General features: G+C 47.8%; 8 protein-coding genes across 8 annotated transcripts; 3 read left to right on the forward strand and 5 right to left on the reverse strand.

Moving 5' to 3' along the window:
• Positions 1-506: 506 nt before the first annotated feature.
• V865_006343 (uncharacterized protein) lies at positions 507-2,922 on the reverse strand (the record flags this gene model as incomplete). Its single annotated transcript, XM_066230102.1, has 11 exons — positions 507-691; positions 758-1,107; positions 1,158-1,291; positions 1,358-1,453; positions 1,512-1,627; positions 1,678-1,969; positions 2,025-2,176; positions 2,233-2,383; positions 2,431-2,534; positions 2,579-2,677; positions 2,736-2,922. 11 exons carry the CDS (start codon positions 2,920-2,922, stop codon positions 507-509), a joined length of 1,866 nt encoding a protein of 621 aa, XP_066086199.1.
• Positions 2,923-4,404: 1,482 nt separating this feature from the next.
• V865_006344 (uncharacterized protein) lies at positions 4,405-6,507 on the forward strand (the record flags this gene model as incomplete). The annotated part of the gene is made up of 7 exons (XM_066230103.1): positions 4,405-4,474; positions 4,966-4,977; positions 5,036-5,340; positions 5,450-5,489; positions 5,672-5,824; positions 5,971-6,337; positions 6,417-6,507. 7 exons carry the CDS (start codon positions 4,405-4,407, stop codon positions 6,505-6,507), a joined length of 1,038 nt encoding a protein of 345 aa, XP_066086200.1.
• Positions 6,508-7,406: 899 nt separating this feature from the next.
• V865_006345 (uncharacterized protein) lies at positions 7,407-8,336 on the forward strand (the record flags this gene model as incomplete). The annotated part of the gene is made up of 4 exons (XM_066230104.1): positions 7,407-7,653; positions 7,710-7,977; positions 8,042-8,113; positions 8,168-8,336. The coding sequence occupies 4 exons, from the start codon at positions 7,407-7,409 to the stop codon at positions 8,334-8,336; spliced, it is 756 nt and encodes a 251-aa protein (XP_066086201.1).
• A 36-nt stretch (positions 8,337-8,372) lies between these two features.
• Positions 8,373-9,237, forward strand: V865_006346 (uncharacterized protein; the record flags this gene model as incomplete). Its single annotated transcript, XM_066230105.1, has 5 exons — positions 8,373-8,503; positions 8,567-8,587; positions 8,698-8,809; positions 8,869-9,011; positions 9,072-9,237. The coding sequence occupies 5 exons, from the start codon at positions 8,373-8,375 to the stop codon at positions 9,235-9,237; spliced, it is 573 nt and encodes a 190-aa protein (XP_066086202.1).
• Positions 9,238-9,424: 187 nt separating this feature from the next.
• On the reverse strand, positions 9,425-11,063 carry V865_006347 (uncharacterized protein; the record flags this gene model as incomplete). The annotated part of the gene is made up of 7 exons (XM_066230106.1): positions 9,425-9,554; positions 9,619-9,867; positions 9,921-10,102; positions 10,152-10,339; positions 10,399-10,493; positions 10,552-10,658; positions 10,722-11,063. 7 exons carry the CDS (start codon positions 11,061-11,063, stop codon positions 9,425-9,427), a joined length of 1,293 nt encoding a protein of 430 aa, XP_066086203.1.
• Positions 11,064-14,277: 3,214 nt separating this feature from the next.
• V865_006348 (uncharacterized protein) lies at positions 14,278-15,336 on the reverse strand (the record flags this gene model as incomplete). The annotated part of the gene is made up of 1 exon (XM_066230107.1): positions 14,278-15,336. The coding sequence occupies one exon, from the start codon at positions 15,334-15,336 to the stop codon at positions 14,278-14,280; it is 1,059 nt and encodes a 352-aa protein (XP_066086204.1).
• Positions 15,337-15,817: 481 nt separating this feature from the next.
• On the reverse strand, positions 15,818-16,594 carry V865_006349 (uncharacterized protein; the record flags this gene model as incomplete). The annotated part of the gene is made up of 1 exon (XM_066230108.1): positions 15,818-16,594. The coding sequence occupies one exon, from the start codon at positions 16,592-16,594 to the stop codon at positions 15,818-15,820; it is 777 nt and encodes a 258-aa protein (XP_066086205.1).
• A 1,841-nt stretch (positions 16,595-18,435) lies between these two features.
• On the reverse strand, positions 18,436-19,032 carry V865_006350 (uncharacterized protein; the record flags this gene model as incomplete). The annotated part of the gene is made up of 1 exon (XM_066230109.1): positions 18,436-19,032. One exon carries the CDS (start codon positions 19,030-19,032, stop codon positions 18,436-18,438), a length of 597 nt encoding a protein of 198 aa, XP_066086206.1.
• Between the last annotated feature and the right edge of the window lie 2,966 nt (positions 19,033-21,998).

The raw sequence follows: 21,998 nt of genomic DNA on the forward strand, positions 1-21,998 counted from the left end.
ATAATTGCCAGGATTTCTTGCGAATCAGCATGGCGAGAGACTGTTAATGATGATCAACCGGGCTTGAGGAGGGGATTTGAGAGATCTGCTGAGTCTTGACAGTGCTGCATGTGCGGACGACGCTGAGCGGGTTTCGGTGTGCGGAAAACGAATGTATGGGGATAGAGTCAGAAATGAGGAGTGAGATGAGAGAGAGAGAGTGTGTATGTGTGTCATTGCTGTGATCTTTCGGAGGAAGGTTAGAGACAGGAACTACTTCACACGTGGCAATTCTGAATGATTCATACCAGACGAGATAGCAAGCAGTAAAAACAGATATCACTGGGAAAATGCCCGCTGCTGAACACAACCATGGACTCGCAGATCTTTCGAGGACAGTCGTGAATGGAAGAATTTGCATGCTCTATGTGGGGGACGGCGCGGTAGATACCTAAGTCACTATTCTAGGGTCTGAAAAGGAAAAGAGAAGTGAGACAGTGCGGATCTTCGCGAAAATCGTCAGCACCTCAGGGTCGTCTCTCCGTAAGCTCCTCCTCGATCTCTTGCTGATCTCTGAATTTGATGACTTTGTCCTCAATCGCGTTGTGTGTATCGCCAAGATAATAGTTCTTAGCAAAAGCGGCCGCGATAATCGAGCAGAAAGACGTGATCAGAGCCGCAAGGAAGAGCGGTTTCATTGATTCCAGGTACGCTTAAATGGTGCTGTTAGCCTTATCGCTTATTGTCCTGGTGAATTCCAATGATAGGATCAGCTCACCTTGCTTGACCAGATTCCGAGGCTCGGTCAAACGAGCAACATAGATACTACCGAAGATCGTCGCCCTTTCCGTGGCATTGTACATCGAGCCCAAGTACTTTTCAAGGTGATTGGGAACCTCTCTGTTCCAGACAGAAGCTGAGATTGCGAGGGAGATGGAACTGCCCACAGATGCCCAGAGATTGAGAACTGCAGTGGCGATCGCAAGATCCTGATGCGGTACGGAACTCTGTACCCCGAGATATGAAGCTATGATGGAGACCGAAGCGCCGATACCGATCAAGACTTGAGAGCATACAAGGACGGCATCGGTGGGTTTTGTCGCGGAAAGGTAGACCAGCCCAGCACCGCTGGAAATAGGTCAGGGATTGTAGACAAATCAGTACAATTGAGCACTCACATACTACGAAGGCATAGACCAAAGAGCTGGAACGCCTTGTATCGATGGGTATATCGCATCAGCAGACCAAACATGAAGGCAAAACCGCAAGTGCCGACGGTTACAGTGTTGTTGAAGAATTGGTAGTGTTTGTCCTGCAGAAGGAGTCAGTTGAGTGGGCTGTGGTATAGCGGTGAATGATACTACTGATTCTGACTCACAGACCAGTCTACAATGACATAAACCCAAGATGCAAAATAGCCGTCCACCAGGTAACTGGAAAAGTAGTAGAAGAAATCGGCGAGCAGACATGCGACCTGAGGTGACACGGTGAGCAGTTGCAGGCCATGTGGAATTAAACAAGGGGAGGCTTACAAAAGTTCTATTAAAGACTCGACGAGGCATGAATGGGTATTCGGCATAGAAACCATCCCAGACGGCCCAGCAAATGAACAGGATACCACCGATTACAAGCATGGCGATGAGAGAGGCTAAACGGAGGTTTCAGCTCGCGCCTCCTACTTGGGACAGCGATGCTTACGATTCTTGTATCCCCCTTCCGCTGTCGTGTTGAGGGTCATCGGGGTCAGGATTAGGGCAAACGCAAAGCTCATCAGGAAGAATCCCAAGATATTGAGTCGGTTGCAGTAGTACAAGACTATTTGTAGCGTCGATTTCCCCTGAAGTTCGTCACTTCGGGCCAGCCACTCGGGTCGAGTTGCTGAAGCACCAAGCGCCGTAGTGCCGAGCTTCTTGGCTCGATGATCACCAATCAAAAGGACGATCAGAGCGGGTGAGACACACACTGGAAGGAGGATACAGAACATTCCGTACTGTCACTGGGATGTCAGTGTCGGAAAGAAAGGTCATTCAACTCGAAGAACCTACACCCCATCGCCAACCGTTGGCACTGTAACCATTGATGTCCTCCACGATATACCCTGAGACGAAGGCATTTACGACATAGGGCAAGTTGACAGCGCCATCAACGAAGGCTCGCCATTGAAGGGAAGTGATATCCGCGATGAGTAGACTGTTGACTGCGTCAAGGTGAGCCGCCGCCATTATATGAGAAGGATTAAGATCATGAACATACGAAAAGTGATACCCGTGTTTCCAAGAGTGTACACTACTTGGCCAGCAACCACCGTCGAGACATTCTGCGCACCCGCACACATCGCGTAGCCGACGGCATAAAGCGTCACAGCCAGAGTCAGGGCGTGCGGTCGAGACCACAGATCGGCCAGCTAGACTTGGATTAGCCAACGTTTGTATCAAGGAAACACATACTTACCTTGGCAATAATCGGAGGGGCCACCCCTGCTATAATAGAATTAACAACGCCGATGGTTCCGATGATGGTGTGTTCGCCAAAAGCCGAGGTAGCGAAAGCGGCGTCTGTGAGAGGATCAGCGGTGGCCCAAGGTAGTGCACACACTCACAATAAGCCGTGGTAAGTCGACTGAGGGAGTAGACGTATGCGATCAAGCCGATAGAAGCCCACAGAGAGTATAATCCCCATCCTCTACCAAAGACCAGGTCTGTACATTCAGTTCGTGTCAGTGCGAAGCATACTCTCCGATCGTGAAGACCACTCACACAACCCCTCAATACGAGTTACTCCTGCATCCTGCTTGGTACTGTCCCCTGGTGCAAAATGGGGTCTAAGTTCCTCTGGACTGGATTTAACTTCTAAACCTTGTTCTTGATCGTGTTCTTGCTCAGCATGGCGAGATGAATGTAAAGCCAAAGTGTTCAAGCTCGTTTCGACTGGTAGTGGTGCCATGATGGATGTATAGCTACTTGAAACATGCTATGGACGCATCCGCCTTGTCATCACACTTGCGCCATCGGGTTTTATATCTTCCAAAATTCGACTGAATATCGCTTTCCCGACGCACTCCACTTGAACAATTTTCATTGTATCAAGCTCGGCCGGAAAGATTTAATCAGATAAACCAAGAGGAGTATTTACAGTCAACAATAGATAATGAGAGGAGTCTTCCGACGCCAAGGCCGTTCGTTCCTGGGAGCAAGCTATTGTATGGGAAGACTTGCTCGGACAAACACGTGAAATGAGGGAGATGGGCTTGATGTCAGATTGTCACTGATGCGCGTGATTGTTCAGTCGGAGCCGATCCAGGGTATGCGCAGTATGATCGTCCCCGCCCATGGCGGCTGGAGGATCGCTATCAACAAGTCTCTAGTCTCCTTTCAGTATGTCGGCCGACGCAAGTTGATGTTGCTTGTATATCAAGAGCGCTCATTGGACCCATTTACAGTCTACGAGTACCATGGTGGACTCGCGGTCACCTCTTATGACTCTTCGAAAACTGAATCATACCTACATACCAAAGACATGCCAAGACTTATTCACTGCTGCAACCCTAAGGGACCGAAATATCCGGAACATGAGGACCCGGATTCACCTTCGATCAGCTGCCTAAGCTTATTTGGTTCAGACTGCAGGCTCCATATCCCTTATCTCGTCGGATGCGGGCATATGCGCTGCATCTTCGTCCGTTCTCAAGGATTCCGGCTGTCGGGGATGCTTGGCTATTCCAAATGGTGGACTGAAGTTGCTGTCGGAACCAAATTTGACTTAAGATGCGGATGATCAGTGAAGGGTTATTCAAGAGTTCTCATATCTCATTTATGCAATATATGTATGTATACACATACTCAACATCCATCCGAGATAACTTTGGGATGAAGGAAGCCTAACTCCGATCCCGAGGACAACAAGTGAAGATGAATACAACTTCATGTCGCATTGATCGACTCTCCCAGCCGGATAAAGGCCCTAATTCACACAAGATGGCAGATGAGATATTGCCTTGGCTAAAGTCACTGTTAATTACTGAGGTATGACAGAAGTCAAACGACTGCACTATATTCCAGCCGCAGGAATCAGCACTGCGGATAGGCCCAATTGTCTTTTCTTTAAATCCCCCGCTGACTCCAGTGTGCGATCTCATCGCTCAGGGGAGGGTAAACTACCAGAGTCAGTCATTGAATTTATCCTGACTATGAGACCGATCAGTGTTGCACTCGACAGGGTATAACTCACTGTTCATAGATATAATGAGCTATCGGACTGAAGTTTCTTTTGATATGTGTCAAGCCTGGGATTGACCGGACCAGCTCCTCAAACAGTCTAGGTTGTTTGTATGGACATGGACCTCTCCCAGGTGTCCGGAAGGTCTCAAAGGATTGACCGGGGGCCATCAGCATAAAAGCCAGCCGGCAGATCTTGTTCCGGTCCACAATGGCAATGGAATTATGTTGGCCTTCAGCACGGAAGATCAGTGGGGTTAGGGGGTTGTTACAAAGGGAAGGTGGGGGGTTAGGAAGGGGAGGAAGGGGAGGAAGGAAGACGGAGCAGTGAATAGATTCAAACAGGTAAAATCGGTGAATAAGGCGTTGATTGTTTTTCCGATCTCAAAAGGAATAGAATTGATAAGGGATGGTATTTACCAGAATGATTACGTACAGATAAAACACCTTTGACTGGTAATATTGTTTACACCCCCCTTTTTGATGATTACCGTTTTAATCCCACGTCATGCTGGTCAGATTATAACCTCGGCTTCTTTAGTTGACCGGCGGAGATCACCGAGTTGTTCGTTGTTGCACTCGCATGTTTCATTTCTTTATCATCAAGCAACATATGATATAGAAAAGCATATGCATCAATCATTGTAACGAACTTGTCCATATTGTAATTGTATCGACATCCCACGGTTCTTCATTTCCTCTTCTTCTGATCCATACTTTCTCTGTCCGCTCCAATCGCTCGCACAATTCACAATCTTTGACGCTGTTATAGTTGGTTCTGGAGGTGAGTCTGACCATCATCCTTTTTGCCATCGTATCCTACTCACTGCCTGATATTGTAGTCACGGGGCTGTCCATCGCTCTAGAATTACATTCTCGAGGAGTGAAAGTCGCTGTCGTAGCAAGGGATATAGCAGAAGATTCGGACAGCGTGGGATTTGCGAGTCCTTGGGCTGGATGTAACTGGTTCTCATTTGCTAATGGATTATCCGATCCTGCGGCAAAATGGGATCGCATTACTTACATGGGACTGGAGAAGTTGGCTAAAGAAAGACCGGATCTATGTGAAAAAGTGCCAATCTGGGATGTATTTGAACGACCTAAGAAGGCGGATGAGAAGCCGTGGTATGCGAATCTTGTAACGGATGTGAGTGAAATGACAGCAATCATATCTTCTAACCACTTCTTCGAGCTATCTGATTTGGTTGGTTATCAAATCCATCAAGGCCCTATCACTGACTCAACTCGTCATCTAGTACACAGAAATTACTCCATCATCTCAGATCCCTCTTCCAGGTAACAAACCTTATGCTAACTATTTCAAAACATGGATCCTTCACGCACCCAAAATACACGTTATCTCGGTGATAAAGTTAGATCACTTGGAATTCCAATTACAAGGCATCGGCTATCCTCCATCGATGAGGCATATGACCTCCCTTCCATTGGTCAAGTCAATTTGGTCATCAATGCTTCAGGCTTAGGTGCTAGATCATTAATCGGTGTGGAAGATAATAAAGTATATCCAGCTATAGGTCAAACGGTATTAGTGAAAGCCCCTTCGGTCAGAGAATGTTATTTTCATGTAGAGACCTTTTTCCCTTCGTCGGAAGATAGTGAAAGACGAAACGGCTAGTGAGTAATAGTTTGAAGGTTTTGCATTCCATATCTCGCTCAATCACTTCTTAGCCAAAAGTCACCGCCCATCGCTGATCGAATCCCAGAATCATCTATACCCACACCTTGTGCCTAATCGCTGACACCCTCATGATACCAGAAGCCCCACCACAAGCGGCATACATGATCCCTCGACCTGGACCCGAAGGTCATGTTGTTGTAGGAGGGCATTATCGTGTTGGCGATTGGTCGACTGACGCCGATATAAAGGAGGCGGAAAGAATTCTGCAAGATTGCTATAAACTTTGTCCCAAATTAGCTGGACCGGATGGTCGATCGTGGAAAGACATTGAGGTCGTAGCGCATAATGTTGGTCTAAGACCGGCTAGGGAAGGTGGAGCACGACTAGAATTAGAAAAGAGGCAGATAGGCAAAGTAGGTTCAACACAACTTGCTCCTGGAAACATACGAAATTCATTAGGAAGAATGGTCGCGGTGTTACACGCATATGGTATGGGCGGTGCCGGGTGAGTGGCTCCCGCATTATTTTCACTAGTCACAGTCTCGCATAAATAAGCGGGTGCTAATCTTGATTTTTGGCCCCAGATTCCAAAATTCGTTGGGTGTAGCAGAAAAAGCGGCAGATCTTGCTGTTTCCCATCTAACGCACAACAATCCAAACAGGGCGAAGCTGTGAAATAGAAGCAACCGGAGACTCTAGGGAACATGAGGAAGATCTTGGGATATAGTTGTATATAACCTTCATGTTGTCAAGGTTAGTTCTTTAGAGCCGAATATTGCATTTCCGCCTATAATAATCATCATCAATCGCCCGTGGAATTGATATACACTTCCGAGGCCCGTATAAAAGATCCGATTGTTCGCACGCATTCAGACTTATCCAATCATGGTTCGGAGGGCCAATAATGCAAACGACCTGATAACACACCGCCGTGCCAGCTCCGAAATTCACCAGCTTACGCCACCTCAGACGCTTCTTGAGATTTTCTGCCTCTTAGTCTGAACAACAAGTCCTCGCAGCATGTTAACGTACACACCTCGGGAGTTCGGACCCAGCATGGATGGTTGAAATGTAAAATGGATTATAATTATGTGATAAGGGATAGTGTCGAATTAGACCGAGTCGGTTACTTCCCGGGTCCCGACCTCTGGTTTTACGATGATAATTCGTTTCTTTCGCAAGCTGATTTTCGGGATAAGCTTTTAAGGCCAAGACATCGGCTACTGTAACTTCGGATGGGTCCCGTGAGGAGTCCGATGGAGTGTACTGTATGTACCAAGCGTCTGTAGAAGTAGGTGGGCAACTTGATTGTGCAGGTCGGAAACCTTGACAGCCGACGCTTATACGGGACAACAGCGATTGGCTGAAGAGGGATAATTCAAGCACTAGGGGGTTTGTGAACCGGATATTTATCGACATTCCGACGACATGAGGTCTATGTGGGGTAATAGAACCAACAGTATTAGTGATAAGGTAATAAAAGCATTGATAATAAGTGATCCAGAAGTAAAGGTTCTGATCCACTTTCCCCTTCCACCCAATCGGCGAGATCAGCATTCAGCTCTATATCTACCATGGCGACCACGAAGGAAAGCCAAACCCAGGCTCAGGTAGCCATTGGCAGTTGTGCTCTACCCTCCGACCCAGATGCCATGGAAGTCTTGCCGGCCCCCCCTGAACCGCGAAATAAATGGGACAAGATCCACCGAAGCTCTTTATTTCAGATCTGCGTGGTTTCAGCTCTGGCTTTCTGTGGGCCAGCTATGGCGGACGCTATCAGTGGGCTCGGTGGTGGAGGACAAGCAAGTCCCTATACGGTTAGTAAGTGACCTTCATTGACTACTAGCCCGAAGATATGAAGCTTATTCGATGTGAAGGTGCCGCTCAAGCCGCGTCATACTCGGCAACCGCTTTGATCGCACTCTTTGGTGGACCCCTAGCTTCTCGAATGGGTCTCCGACTCATGCTCATTATCGGCGCATCAACTTTTGCCATCAACGGCTCAGCATACCACGTCAACTCTAGATATGGTGTACAATGGTATTTGATCTTCGGTCGTTTCCTGTATGGTCTCGGTTTCGGTTTCTGGTACGTCGCGGAGGCGGCAATCATCTTGAGTTACCCTGAAGAAGGGCGAAGAGGGCAGTAAGTTGAGGTGTATTGTCTTTCTCTCCATGAGCAGATCTGGGCTGATTGACATTTCCAAAAGCTATCTTGCTATCTGGGTAGCTGCTCGTAATCTCGGGCAACTCGTGGGAGGTTCTATCGCGCTTTCAAGGAAGTAAGTCTGTCTTATCAACGCAGGTGCTGTTCATGAGTTGATATTTTATACCAGTGCCAAGAACACTGCAGCGGGTGCTATCGCCACATCAACGTACCTCATCTTCGTCAGTATCGAAGCTATTGGATTCCCCATCAGTTTCTTCATTACTTCTCCAGAGAAAGTCAGAAGAGCAGATGGGGTGCCAATCATCATGCCAGCACGAAAACCCATGAAGCAATAATTGATCTTGTTATGGCGAGCCATCATTCATCCACGAATGTTGCTGTTCTGCCCTATCGCTTTCTATTCATATTTCTTGGGAGTAGTGATGTCAACATATCTATCACTCTACTTCACTGTACGTAGTAGAGCGTTATCATCGTTTGTGGTTCCCGCGTCTATCGTTATGTGAGTGATCTCAATCGAAACGCCAGTCAGTGAGTTGCTGCTGATCTCCCCTACTCCACATAGATTCACTGGTCTGTATGGCCGGTTTGTACTCGACAACAAGCGATTAAATCAACGAGCTCGTGCTCATCTCGGATTCTGGGTGTTCATGGTCCCCACACTCGCATCTTTCGCTTGGATCTGCGCCAATCAAGCCAAGTTCTCGGAATGAAAACGGCTCCAAAGTATGATTGGAGTTCTTCCGGTTGGGCAGTAGCGTATCTGCCATTGCTCATACAACAGATCTGTGCTTATCTCTGTCAGTCTGTGAGTACATTCCCTGCCTAAATCGTGAATCATTTACTGATACGACCTCTGGTAAATAGTATATCTATTGGCTTATATCTTGTTTTGTTATCGATGTTCAAGGTAACGCTCGAAATGGGGGTATCTTCCGATGTATTGAAGCGGTTGGTCAAGCCGTATCATATGGTATCAATTCCAACGTCAAGGCCAAATGGGTACCCCTGTGAGTGGAAATACAACCTGATGAGTCGATTTGCGCTAATACCTCGTTTACTAAACTTAGTGGACTCAACTTCGCCCTTTGTGTTCTATGCATCCTCCCAACATTGCTAATTGTTCGTCAAGTGCCTGAATATCGACAAGACGCAAAGAATAAACCCAGCGAAATTACTTTCAACGGAAAGGATGACGAGGAGCAAGGGATGGACGATATATCTAAAAAGGTTTGAGCGACAAATCCTGTTCGAATCAGACACTTGGATTGCGGGTATCAGCAGGTAGAAGCGAATCCTTCATCGTTACGATCAGACGTATATTCCTCTTTCATAATTAGTTCGGCTCATGTCTCATTGTTGTCGCTGCGATAGGATGTAAGCTGAAATAATAATCTTATAATATATGCATGCGAGGATCCATTTAGTGAGGATCCCAATGAGTGGTCCCCATCAGCACGAAACTTTCATAGGGTACTGCTTTACCCTCTAGCGAAGGTTGGAAAGTCTGCACTGAGGCGTAGGCTCTGAGCGCATATCGATAGTAGCAATCGCTGTGGAGGGTAAGTCAGTGTTCACGCCCATTACAACAAAACAATGATTGTAAAATTCGCTCACTTCGCGGCTGAGCTGATGTATCCCTCTCTCATCATTTTCCAACTATTATCCGCTATCCGGCGAACTTTCTCCACGTTTCGCGGATCTATCAAACCTTCCATTACCTCCGCCAGATTCTCCTCAAGAGGTAAAGGGACCTCTACCATGTTCTGATCGGGATCGTCATCCCTAACATTGAACAAATGGTGGTAATGTTGGATATAACGAAGAGGGTGAGCGACGATAACCGAGCGACATTGTTGGAGATATCTGGGAAGGGTTCGTCAGTCAACCTGTGCGGAAAAAGGAAAAGAGGCACTCACTTCAATCGACCACTATATGCCCATCCTTCCACTTGCGCTAAGAACGCATACTGACAGTGTTCCGCGGGAGTTCTAAGATCACCATTGTTCTGCTTCCGTTCATCCTCATCTTGATTGACGGCTCCCCAATTCAACTCCTTTACATCAGCCCAAGGTTGATCCTTGCTGGCTCGGAGGAGATCCTGAAAATATTCAGCATATTTGCAAAGGGTGCAATCAAACAAAACTCACATGCCTGACTTCCACCATTGGTGCACCGCGCCAAAACAGCTTTTGAGTTTTGTTCTCCCAGCTATCATGTAGAACGTTGAGATGATTGTCCAAACGTAGACCTAAACTGTGCTCATATTCAAGAGCCTTGCTTCTTACCTCGGAGTAAGCGCCAACTCCCGGCTCTGGCCAAGAGAAGAATCCGAAATCTAATGTGTCAATTGGTCAGAGAAAACTTCGATAGCAATATGAACAATTGCATACACACCTGGCATCAACCACAGATTCCTTTGACCCTCCTCGCGATCAAGGGCAAATCGTGGATGCGAGCCTGACCCAGCGTCGGATGTCTGAATGACAAAGCTGGAATTCTGGATAAGTGGGATAGAACTTGCAGATATGCGACATGAAAACGACTTACTCAATATCGGGCAACGGTTCAGTGCTTGTCAATAGAGCACCATAAACAGCAGCCATCGCAGCCTGGGTACGAGTATTGATGCCCCCATAGAATCCTTTGACATAAAGCTACGTATCCTCTCCAGGTAAGTTCCTTCGTTTCATTCACGGCAGATTTTCTCTACAACTCACTCGATTATTCAAAATAACGAGTCTAGCGTTTCCTCCATCGGTCTCTGACAGGTCTACCATAGCCTTAGTAATCCCTCCTTTGCTCTGATACCACTTCCGTGCTCTATCGGCTTCATGATACAGTTTCGGATATCTTTCCATGCATTGTGCTTGGCCCAAATGCCGATTTTCGGATTGAGCGGGATCCGGAGGGCTGATGTTTACACCATAGTCCGGCTTTGGAAGTAGCGATAAACTCGGGCGAGTCGAAGTTGGGTCTCTAAGAAGTTGTATAAGACTGAACACACAAATGACAACAACAGCAATGATGTACAGTTCCAAAGAAAAGCGAGGAAACGCCATTGCTAGGCAGTGCTAAGTGCAAAGCACATCGTGTTGTTGGAAGGTGCAATGAACTGTTTATGTCAATAGCAAATTGACATTCGTTTGATTCGTGGCCTGGGTATGAGCTATCGCCAACACGTTTACAATATCCCATATATACCAGAGGTGGAAAAAATCATTATTCAGGATTTAGTAATCCCCCGGAATTACGCTTTTGCTTCTGGCGTTGTGACTTGACCCTGGATGTACGTATTTCTGGAATCGCAAATCTCACAGTCTCCCAACCCACCTAAACCGCCAGCTGCGGAACTGCTTTCGCCGAGGAGTTAAACTGAACTGCGAAGCTGCGAAAAAAAACAAAAGAAAAAGAAAAAAAAGACATTTAGTTCGTTTACAAAAGAAAAACCGTGTGCCTGAACACCTAAAAGCGTCTAGGTAATCGCTGAATCATTGCTGTTTCTGAAGTTGCATCGGGGTGCAGACGGAAATGTTCTATGCACTTTTTCACCAATTCAGTAATAAATGCTAAAAATCTGGATTTTCTCGACCTTCCACCCTTGACAGTCAGATCATGTCATGTCGGCTACCTCCACGACAAGGTATATCGATATACGAAGTTACGTAACGGATAACGACTTCGGTCATTGACAACGATATCGTTCGTTTCGTTGTGTCACAATGATCTAACTAAGACCTCAGTAGACGGCCTAACCACCGAAACCTGGTATCAAAGTCTTTGGTACCAAATCACATTCAGCGATATTACACACCAGTCAAAAGGGTTACAGGGGTGGTTCCCACTTCCGGGGATGGCTCAGTTTGGCATGTATCGCGACAGTAAGCATACTGGCAGGAAGGTATGGACGAGCTCTATGCATCTATGGAGGGCTTGGGGGTTACATACCGATTCTATGAGGGGGGCGGATTTTTGGCCGATTTTCATGCATGCATATTATCATCCCAGATGGTAGAGGAGATGTCTGGGATGCCGGGAAAATTGATCTGAGGTGTCTACGGATGTAGCATGATTGAGGAAATATTTTGGGTCGGCACGGAGCCACCCCCAAGCCGGATCAGATTTGGGTCTGAAAAAAGATAACATCGCCAAGCTGCATGCATGCTTCATGACATATATCACCTGGTAGAGGAGGAGTGTGAGCCAGGAAATACCATTTGCAGGATGGTAGTATCGGTGTGTGACAAATGAGAAATTATTTTCACTCACAGCTCGGTCTGACCCCAAGCCGGATCAAACCGACTTGGTGAAAACTTTTCATATCGCCCATGCATGCATTCTTCAAGTTGTTTAAGACATTCCCAATACAGAATCGGCTGCTGAACCAGGATATGAAGTCAGATGGTGCATAGCTGCGATATGTGACAAATGAGAAATTATTTTCACTCACCAGACGGTCTGACCCCCCAAGCCGGGATCAAATCTCTGACCCCTACTATCACAGAGGTTGACCCCTATAGAAACCCTTACTGAGCATACGGCTCACTTGTTTGACGTGTCTCGTCTGACACAAAGCACAAGTCAGCTTATCGCTTACCATGCATAGATCAAGTGACTCACCACCGTCCTGTCCTATCCTCATCTTGCATACCCTCGTCACCTCCTATGGCCCCCTGCTCACATACCCAAGTCTGATATCCCCAATACCTTGGCCGAGACCAATTCGGTCAACCACCTGAGCATCTTCACCCCATTCAGCTTATGGCGGCATCCCGTCTTACCGCAGGCGATCCTGAAAGGATGAGCGCTGTTCCTATGATATCCATGACCAGGTCCATCGGGATCTCTGACAGGGGAATCGACCACTGGGCATGATGCGCTTGACCAACCCGAACAGACCATCCAACTGCTCATCGGTTTGATACTTGTTGGACAGCAAGCTGAAGCAGGTCGAACTACTTCATCACCACCCATCCACCAGGCATCAATTGACAGTGATTTGGTGGGCAGCCATGATCTGAATTCCAGCCGAGAGCATTCAAGACGTCCACAAGGATCTGTCTTTGCTGCCGAGTGGGTGCATCCGATGCGGCGCCTTGAAACACCCTTCTGATCTGAGCTTGCTCGTACACCCAGTTCGCATTACTGAGGAAAGCCTCTCGGGTGACCAGCTTGGCGTCCAGGTGATGTTTGCAATGCGGACCTTCCCCTTGACCCAGCCAGTAGGAAGGATCAAGGAATGGAGTGCCTTCCACCCGACGGCGGGCTTCTTTCAAGTCGGGTGCCTCCACGCTGACCTCTATCCGGAATCCTCCCAGAGCTCTGTCGTCCTTGCTGGAAAGGTTGTGTATCATCCTTGACGCCTTCTCGACTTGATTCCTAACCCCGTACATGGTCTTGGGAATGCTCCCTTGCAGGTGAGAGTCGAACGACTTGATGACATGGACGATCCTTGGGTAGATTTTCAGCTTGAACTTGCGCCGTTTGTGGGTGGCTTTGATGCTGACCGCACATAGTCCATCGACCCTGGCAGCATGGTCCGATAGTGACGGAAGCCATTATGTCTGCCTGTGGTCAAGCAAACAGCCAGATGTAAGGAGATCCGGTTGACACCGATGTCCCATTTGTTGTATTTCGATACTTGTGATCCACCTGAGCTGGTTCCGAGCTGAGGAATCGATCTGTGATGGGCATCTTCTGACCGTATGCCTTGAGCCTAATCACAGTGCATCCCGAAGCGATGAGACAGTGCACAAAGACGCTGGTGGGCAGATGAGCTCTGCCCAGACTGGCTTGCTCACGAATCGACCTCGCTGAATCGCTTGGTACTTGTCGGCTTCTTCGATGAAAACGTCTCTATGTCGAGCATGGACCCATAACTGGTGGGTGGCTTCAGCCAGATACATGTACTGCTTGAAGTCTGGACCGTGGGAGGTTTCAAGCCTCCTTGTCGGTGCCCGGTTGACGATCTGGACATCGGCCAGCGAAGCTTCCAAACCTGTTCAAGTATTCCTCTGGTGAGATTGACAGTTCCCATCGGTCCACATCGGTTGGTTTCCTTTCCAACTCCTCCAACCAGTCGTTCCCCTCCTCCTGATGTTCCACCAGCTTCTTGAATCCTCCCATGAAAGGTAACTCTGGCACAAACGACTCGAGCCATTCCACCCCACATCTTCTAGCACTGGAGGGCTCCAGCCTCTGTCCCGCATCCACACTCTCGCTCTCCGTGGCTTCGCTTCCCTGCTAGCAAGTATGCTCCCTCGCTCCTCTCCATCCTCATCCTCCCAGTAAGTCCCAAAGGTCATCGTCTATGTCCTCACCACGGTCATCCCTGCCCGCACCATCTTCCATTATCCCTTGACCATCCGGTCCATCAGACTCTTCGGGATCTATATCCATCCCCCCTTGGTCCGATTCATCTTCTTCTGGCTCCCATTGATATGATCCATCGTCACTCATCACTGATCGTTCCTCTTCATTCTCTCCATCAGACCATGGTTCGTCGTCCCCATCCTGGGCTGCATCCTCAATCTCCTTGGCCCGCTTTCTCTCCCAATAAGCCTCATCCTCGATCTCTTCCTCCTCCTCCTCTTCGTCTTCTTCTTCCATCCCTTTACCAAACCCATCCTCTTCATACCCTTCCGTCCCCTGACCAAAGCTGAATACGTCATCATCCTCATCATCGTATACATAGAGTGCGGGATTGGTGACTCTGGATGAGGACCTTCGGGTCGGAGTGAGTGGTGAGCTGCTGATCTGCAAGCCATTGACGGACACACCAATCGGTGACAGAGACTGAGATGATCGACGTGTACTTGCAGGACTCAGACTGGGCGTTCCCAAGACTGAACTCAGAGGAGATGATGTCGACCCAGCTGGTGGGACATGGCCAGATGCAGAGTGTGCCGAGCTGAGCGGACTGCTGAAAGGCCTGGGGGTCTTTAGAGTCGATCTCCAAGGGGATGCTTCAAGGAGAGATGCTATGGAAGGGGCAGGTGTCAATGAGTTGCTGAGATACCGAGCGGCCCTTTGAGCTGGAGAGTAAAGAGATGCTGTCGAAGGGGCAGGTGTCAATGGATTGCTGAGATATCGAGCGGCCCTTTGAGCTGGAGAGTAACTGGGACAGTTGAACCGTAGCTGATGTTTGTTGAGCCCACTCGCATTCAACACCAGTCTCCCACATGCACATACCACCACCTCCGTGTCTGAGATATCATCCTTGGTGAATCGATCTCCCTTGTGTCTCTTCTTGAAGTGCTCCACCAGATCGACATAAAGGACCCCAGCACACCTATTGCATCTACCTGAAGGGTTGGTCGTCTTTCCTCTGGGCATGGTATTTGTTACGTGATATGAATGCGACGGACATGTCTAAATGGAGTCAGATCAAAGAAGTCCCTACCGAACCAAGTATTGTTGTATGTACGCATTGACGAGACGCCGCCTGACCCCCATATAACATCAGATTGCACAAGCAGACGCGTCTGACCCCTATAGGAACCCTCACTGGGTGTACACAGCACCATACGTACAGATGCATCTGACCCCTATAGAAACCCTCACTGGGTGTACACAGCACCGTACGTACAGTCGCACCTGACCCCTATAAAAACCCTCACTGAGTCTGACCCCTATAGAAACCCTCACTGGGTGTTCACAGCACCGTACGTACAGTCGCACCTGACCCCTATAAAAACCCTCACTGAGTCTGACCCCTATAGAAACCCTCGCTGGGTGTTCACAGCACCATACGTACAGTCGCACCTCATTGGGTGCTCATAGTAATGTTGGTACATAACTACATGGCGCTTATGGCTTACACCTGATGACTGTGATATCGATTACGGTGGTAGGATAATCCTCTCTCACTAGCTGCCACCTTTCCACAGGAGCAGACCCATAAGCCAGTATCTGCCATCTCCTCCGCAGTGAACCTGTCCTCACCGTGTTTCTTCTTGATGTGATCGAGTAGATCCTTGTAGGTCTTGTTACATCTGGGACAAGTGTCCTGCCCTGACCTTGGCGTCCAGGACCGCGGAGCTCTGGGTAGGGTGATGCCTTGCATGTCCAAGTAGTCAGTGGTAGGTTCGCAGGTGAACATGGTAATCACCACTCGTTTCTTGGCATCTTCGGGCTTGAGAGCCACCACCCGATGAGGCAGGAGCCCTGGCTGGAAGAACACAACATCACCTGGAAAGACGGGTAAAGCTAGTCCTAACGTGGGGAGCAAGAGATCACCCCTACCATCGGTGTGATCCCAGTCCAGGTTCTCCCGACCCAAGACGAGGAGTGTGGTGTATAGACTACGGTCATCATGGTTGTCCATGTGCAGCTTCTCTGATTGACCTTGAGTGATGGCAGCGCAGGTAGCCAGCTCACCGAAGCGGAAGAAATCGGCTACATGGTCAACCTGGACATCTTGAAAGTCGGAAGGGGACAATCCACGGAGATCCAGCTTTCCTTGGTTGACGGCAGACTTGAAACGGTCGCAGCTGGCTTTATGTGCCCGACGAGTCTTTCGATCCACCCGATCCAGCCCACTTTGGACTTTCTCCTTGACCACGGCATCTATCGCCAAGCATAGTCCCAGCATACATCGCTCAACCCGCTTGTTTGAATGTGGTTGTAATGTGTCATTGGTGACCCACGTGTATGGATCTCGGAGGCACGGAAGAAGACACCAAGATGATGAGGACTGAGTCTACCTTTGATGAAAGCTTGACACCCAGCTGGCATGGTATCCTGATCTCCCGCGATAGCTGACCCGAGCCTGACACCCAGTACCACCGATCTGACAGTGTTGCTCGGACGTGGGCCGAGTGTAGGCTTCACAGTTGCCTCGATGATCGGATGGGACACCCAGACATGGCTGCCTAAGGGATGATCGTGAGTGACGGTGGATCACATGATGGGAAACTCACGGTTTGTATCACCCGATGTCTATACCTATTCGATTGGGGCGTTACGGTTTGTGATGTGATACGGTACCTAAGACAACCTACCGGTAAGCTTTCGACACAACCCTCCATCATGCACGGCTCTGCCAGACCCGATGGGCACGGCATGTGCCGCCCCACCGCAACGCTCATATGCATCATTAGACTATATATTATTTTGCTCTATATCCCCGTCCCCAGCTTCAGAACCATCGGGTCCATCTTCTTCTTCAATTCCTCCATGCGGAGCACCTTTCTGTGCCGGGGTGCGGTGCCGGTGCCGGTCTGGTCTTCCGCTTTGGCTTGAACAGGACGTTGCGACTCACTGTCAGATCGATGGGGTTGGATCGCGTACCGGTTTTAGCGTTCCTATCGGTTCAGAATCAGCGTACGGTACGATATGACGTCAACTTACATTTAATCGTGTATGGGCGTTCGGTGGGTGGTGAGGGGATGTCCTCTGACCCCTAAATTGACCCCTGCTTATATAGACATCGACCTGCTCCGACGATGCGATATGGACGACACCATTGATCGCATCGTCATTAGCCATATCGCATCGTTTATCGCACCATACGACCAATATCGCATCGTAGTTCACCATATCGCATCGTTATGACATCGTTATCGCATCGTTATCGCATCATACGACCAATATCGCATCGTAGTTCACCATATCGCATCGTTATGACATCGTTATCGCATCGTTATCGCATCGTTATCGCATCATACGACCAATATCGCATCGCCATTAGCCATATCGCATCGTCAGTATGGTGCGATACGACAAATATCGCATCGTTTACGACCAATCTCGCACCATACGACCAATATCGCATCGCCATTAGCCATATCGCATCGTCAGTATGGTGCGATACGACAAATATCGCATCGTTTACGACCAATCTCGCACCATACGACCAATATCGCATCGCCATTAGCCATATCGCATCGTCAGTATGGTGCGATACGACAAATATCGCATCGTTTACGACCAATCTCGCATCATACGACCAATATCGCATCGTAGTTCACCATATCGCATCGTTATGACATCGTTATCGCATCGTTATCGCATCATACGACCAATATCGCATCGCCATTAGCCATATCGCATCGTTTACGACCAATCTCGCACCATACGACCAATATCGCATCGTATCGCATCGTTGGCCACCCGAATGGTAAAAGTGACATGTATGCTCATTCTTAACGAAATTTTGATGCGATTCTAACCGTATAAACGGTTTCTGGATAACTGCGACGGTTAAAAAAAGCGCATTTTCAGACACGAGTTTTTTGTTGAAACGAGGGGTACCCCAAGAAGCGAAATTTTGATACGAATCCAGCTGTACCATTGGCAAGTGCCCTTCCGTCCAGGTTGTTGAGGAAATCACCAATATGTGTCTCTGGCTCCTGAAGGACAATGAGCAACACTCACCGTGACTTGGCTCACATCCTAACAGTTTCCCCGTGATACTAGAAGCCTATTCCAATCCTATCTCTGATGAGAACACTTTCTTCTTATTGACTCTGCTCGTACAGCACCTTCCACCATGGCTGAGCTAAGATCTTCTCTTAACCAAAGTGTCTCCTTGAATGCGTCCCAAGATGGAGGCAACGACAATATCATAGCACAAGCTAACATAGTATCTTCTTTCCATTTACCAGCTCCCTTCAACACCATATATGCACGTTGGACTTGAAGCAACTTCTCCATACAGTCTTCTCCTTCTGCAGCTCGGTTGTTCCACACCTGATGCATGAGTTGACCAAGACCGGTGCCAAAGGTAGGACAGTAGGACTCTTTGATTTGATTCCACAGACCTTGCGGATCAGGATTATCGAGGAAGTCCAGTGAGGTACGGGACAGGTTGTACAGGATTGTGGGACTCAGTGATTGGATGATGATGGCACAGGCAGCTGCGTCAACGGCCCTGGAACAATCAGTTTGGGGGGACGGTTTGGAAGGAGGGTTGATCTTGAGACCTTTGAGAACAAGATTAGTTTTGACTGAGAGCGACCAAGCAGCATAGTTTTTTGACCCTTCCAACAGTATTCCGCTATATGGTGTTATGTCGCATGTTTCGTCCATGATGGGTGATCATTCAACAGGGTCCATAAGTTGCCGCTTCAGGGGGTTTTGACAGATGCGACTTATGTCTGGGGATAGATAATTTGAAAAGGAAGAAGTGTAGATGGCAAAGTCTCATACAACCGTCTGTCAGCCAGACCTATCTGGTGAGTGACATGTATGATGAGTCGACGTGTCACTCATCATACAAATCATTACGTAATATGAAAGCGTCCACAAGTCAATACAACCGGCCCCTAGTTGAGTTGGGCTTTGATACATCATACGTTGCCATGACAACCCCTGGTCAACTAGAAGGGAGAGGGTGCATTGTGCACTGGGATACTCTCTCCGGTCATATTCAGTGTGCAGACATTCATTAGATACATACTTTTCTTGATTGCTCTTCTTTCTTTACACCTCAGATAATCCCATACATAGCTACATACGTATATGCACCTCAGACATCTCATCTGGTCAACGGAATCGATGGACAAACTCAACCTGGTTCTCTTGGAGGGATCATCAAACTATACCGAATGGGAAAACTCAATCACTTCCGCTTTGATGTATAAGAATCTGGATGAACATATCATATTCACTCTTAGACCCAAGGTGGAACTTACCGGGCTGAACTTGATGAGCGAAAAGGTTGTCCAAACAGCTGGTCTTCTGCTTCGATCCCTCAATTCCACTGTCCTGAACTCCTTGTCACCAAGATTTAGATCAATCATCACACCTGATCCGAAAGGGTTGTTCGATGAATTGAAAGAGAGATACTCTCCACTGGTCGTACACCACTAGCCAGGTTGTTCCCTCAATGTGGTCTAACCCTTCTCCGAAGGCAAAGATCCTATTGTCAAGCTCTTGAAATTAACTCTGCTCACGATCAGATCAATACTTAACAAAACTCTGAAACCAACTTCCCAACTTCTTTCTGGCTTATGCAATGCTGAACGCCTTACCTGATTCATACAACAATCTCAAGCAAAACCTTTGGCTCAAATCTGAACTCAGATCGGAGGAAGTTTTAGATGCTGTTGGGATTGAATGGCGAAGACGTGGATCTGATGATCGTTTAAACCTCACATAGTTGGTCAAAGAGCCATAGCACCAACCCACATACGATGAACATTTCATATAACCCATAACAAACCTCACAACAGTGAGTGACAATGTGATGTCGCCGATATCGCAACTCATCACATCGTCTCGCATCATACCACCAATCTCGCATCGTATCGCATCATACGACCAATATCGCAATCTATCGCATCGTCTCGCATCGTATCCCATCGTCTCGCACCATATCGCATGGTGTCGCATCATACGACCAGTCTCGTAATTTATCGCATCATCATCATAGGACCAATATCGCATCGTCTTTCATCGTCTCGCATCGTCTCGCATCGTATCGCATCGTATCGCATCGTATCGCATCATCCCCCAGGTAAAAGTGACATGTATGCTCATTCTTAACGAAATCTCGATGCGGTTTCAACCGTGGAACTGGTTCTTTCATAGTGAACACCGTTCAAGTTCTGGTGAGAAAATGCATTCCTAGACGCGAGTTTTCTTTTTGAGTCATCGGTACCATTAGATGCGGAATTTCGATACGAGTCTGATGGTACGAGTTACTGGACTCTAGCCCTCTTGGTTGAGGAGGAATTTGCCAACTCACTGGATATTGCTCGAAACCTAGGGTTATGGGTACTCATTGATAACGAAATTTCGATAGGATTCTAATGGTGCGATCGGTTCATCTCTAGGTGCGACGGTCAAAGAGTTGGGAAAAAAGGCCATTCCTAGACGCAAGTTTTTTTTTTGAGTGAGCGGTACCATTAGATGCAGAATTTCGATACGAATCTGATGGTACTGGTCAATCAACCCTAACCTCCCCCTTTGTGGAGCTTCTGCCAAAGCAAGTCTATCTGACTCAAATTTATGCCGACCACCGTATTTATAGTGGCATCTGACCCTATAAAACCCTCACTGGGTGTAAACAGCACCATACGTACAGTCGCATCTGACCCCTATAAAAACCCTCACAAGCACCGCTCGTACAGACACATCTCTCACATCATATCGCATCGTCTCGGATCGTATCAAAACATCTCGCACCATATCACATCGTCATCATACGACCAATATCGCATCGTCTCGCATCGTCTTTCAACCTCTTGCATCATACGACCAATATTGCAATCTATCGCATCGTATCGTATCGCACCATATCACATCGTCATCATACGACCAATATCGCAATCTATCGTATCGTATCGCATCGCATCGTATCGCATCGTATCACATCGTCCCCCAGGTGAAAGTGACATGTATGCTCATTCTTAATGAAATTTCGATGCGATTTCAACCGTGAAACTGGTTCTTTCGTAGTGAACACGGTTCAAGTTCTGGTGAGAGAAAGCATTCCTAGATGCAAGTTTGTTTTTGGAGTGGGCGGTACCACTATATGCCAAATCTCGATGCGATTCTAATGGTACAGGTCAATCAACCCTAGCCTTCCCGTAGAGTGTATGGCCAAAACAAGTCTATCTGACTGGATATTATGCCAAGCAGGGTACTTACAGTAGCATCTGACCCGTACAAGAATCCTCACTGAGTCAGAGCCCTATAGAAACGCTTACTGGGTATACAAAGGATTGTAGACACTGACTTGCATGTCAGAATCAAAAGAAGGATCAGACATATGGCCCCGCTAAAGAAAGCAGTAATGGGTTCGAGGGTACTTGACTAGTTTGGTTTCAATCTAGGACAGCAATGATCTATGAATCGTGATGACCATCAACTCAAACCGAACGATGATACCAAAGATGGTAAGAGTGGACGATGGGAGATATAGGTTTGATGGTATGATATTGGTCTAGGTAGCTCCTAATAGATTTGGGAGGTCAAGGAATGATAGATCTGAAAAGGGTTAGGGGGTTAGGGTTAGGGTTAGGGTTAGGGGTTAGGGGTTAGGGGTTAGG

The sequence above is a fragment of the Kwoniella europaea genome, chromosome 1, assembly GCF_036810445.1.
Source record: "Kwoniella europaea PYCC6329 chromosome 1, complete sequence".
Lineage (NCBI taxonomy): Eukaryota > Fungi > Basidiomycota > Tremellomycetes > Tremellales > Cryptococcaceae > Kwoniella > Kwoniella europaea.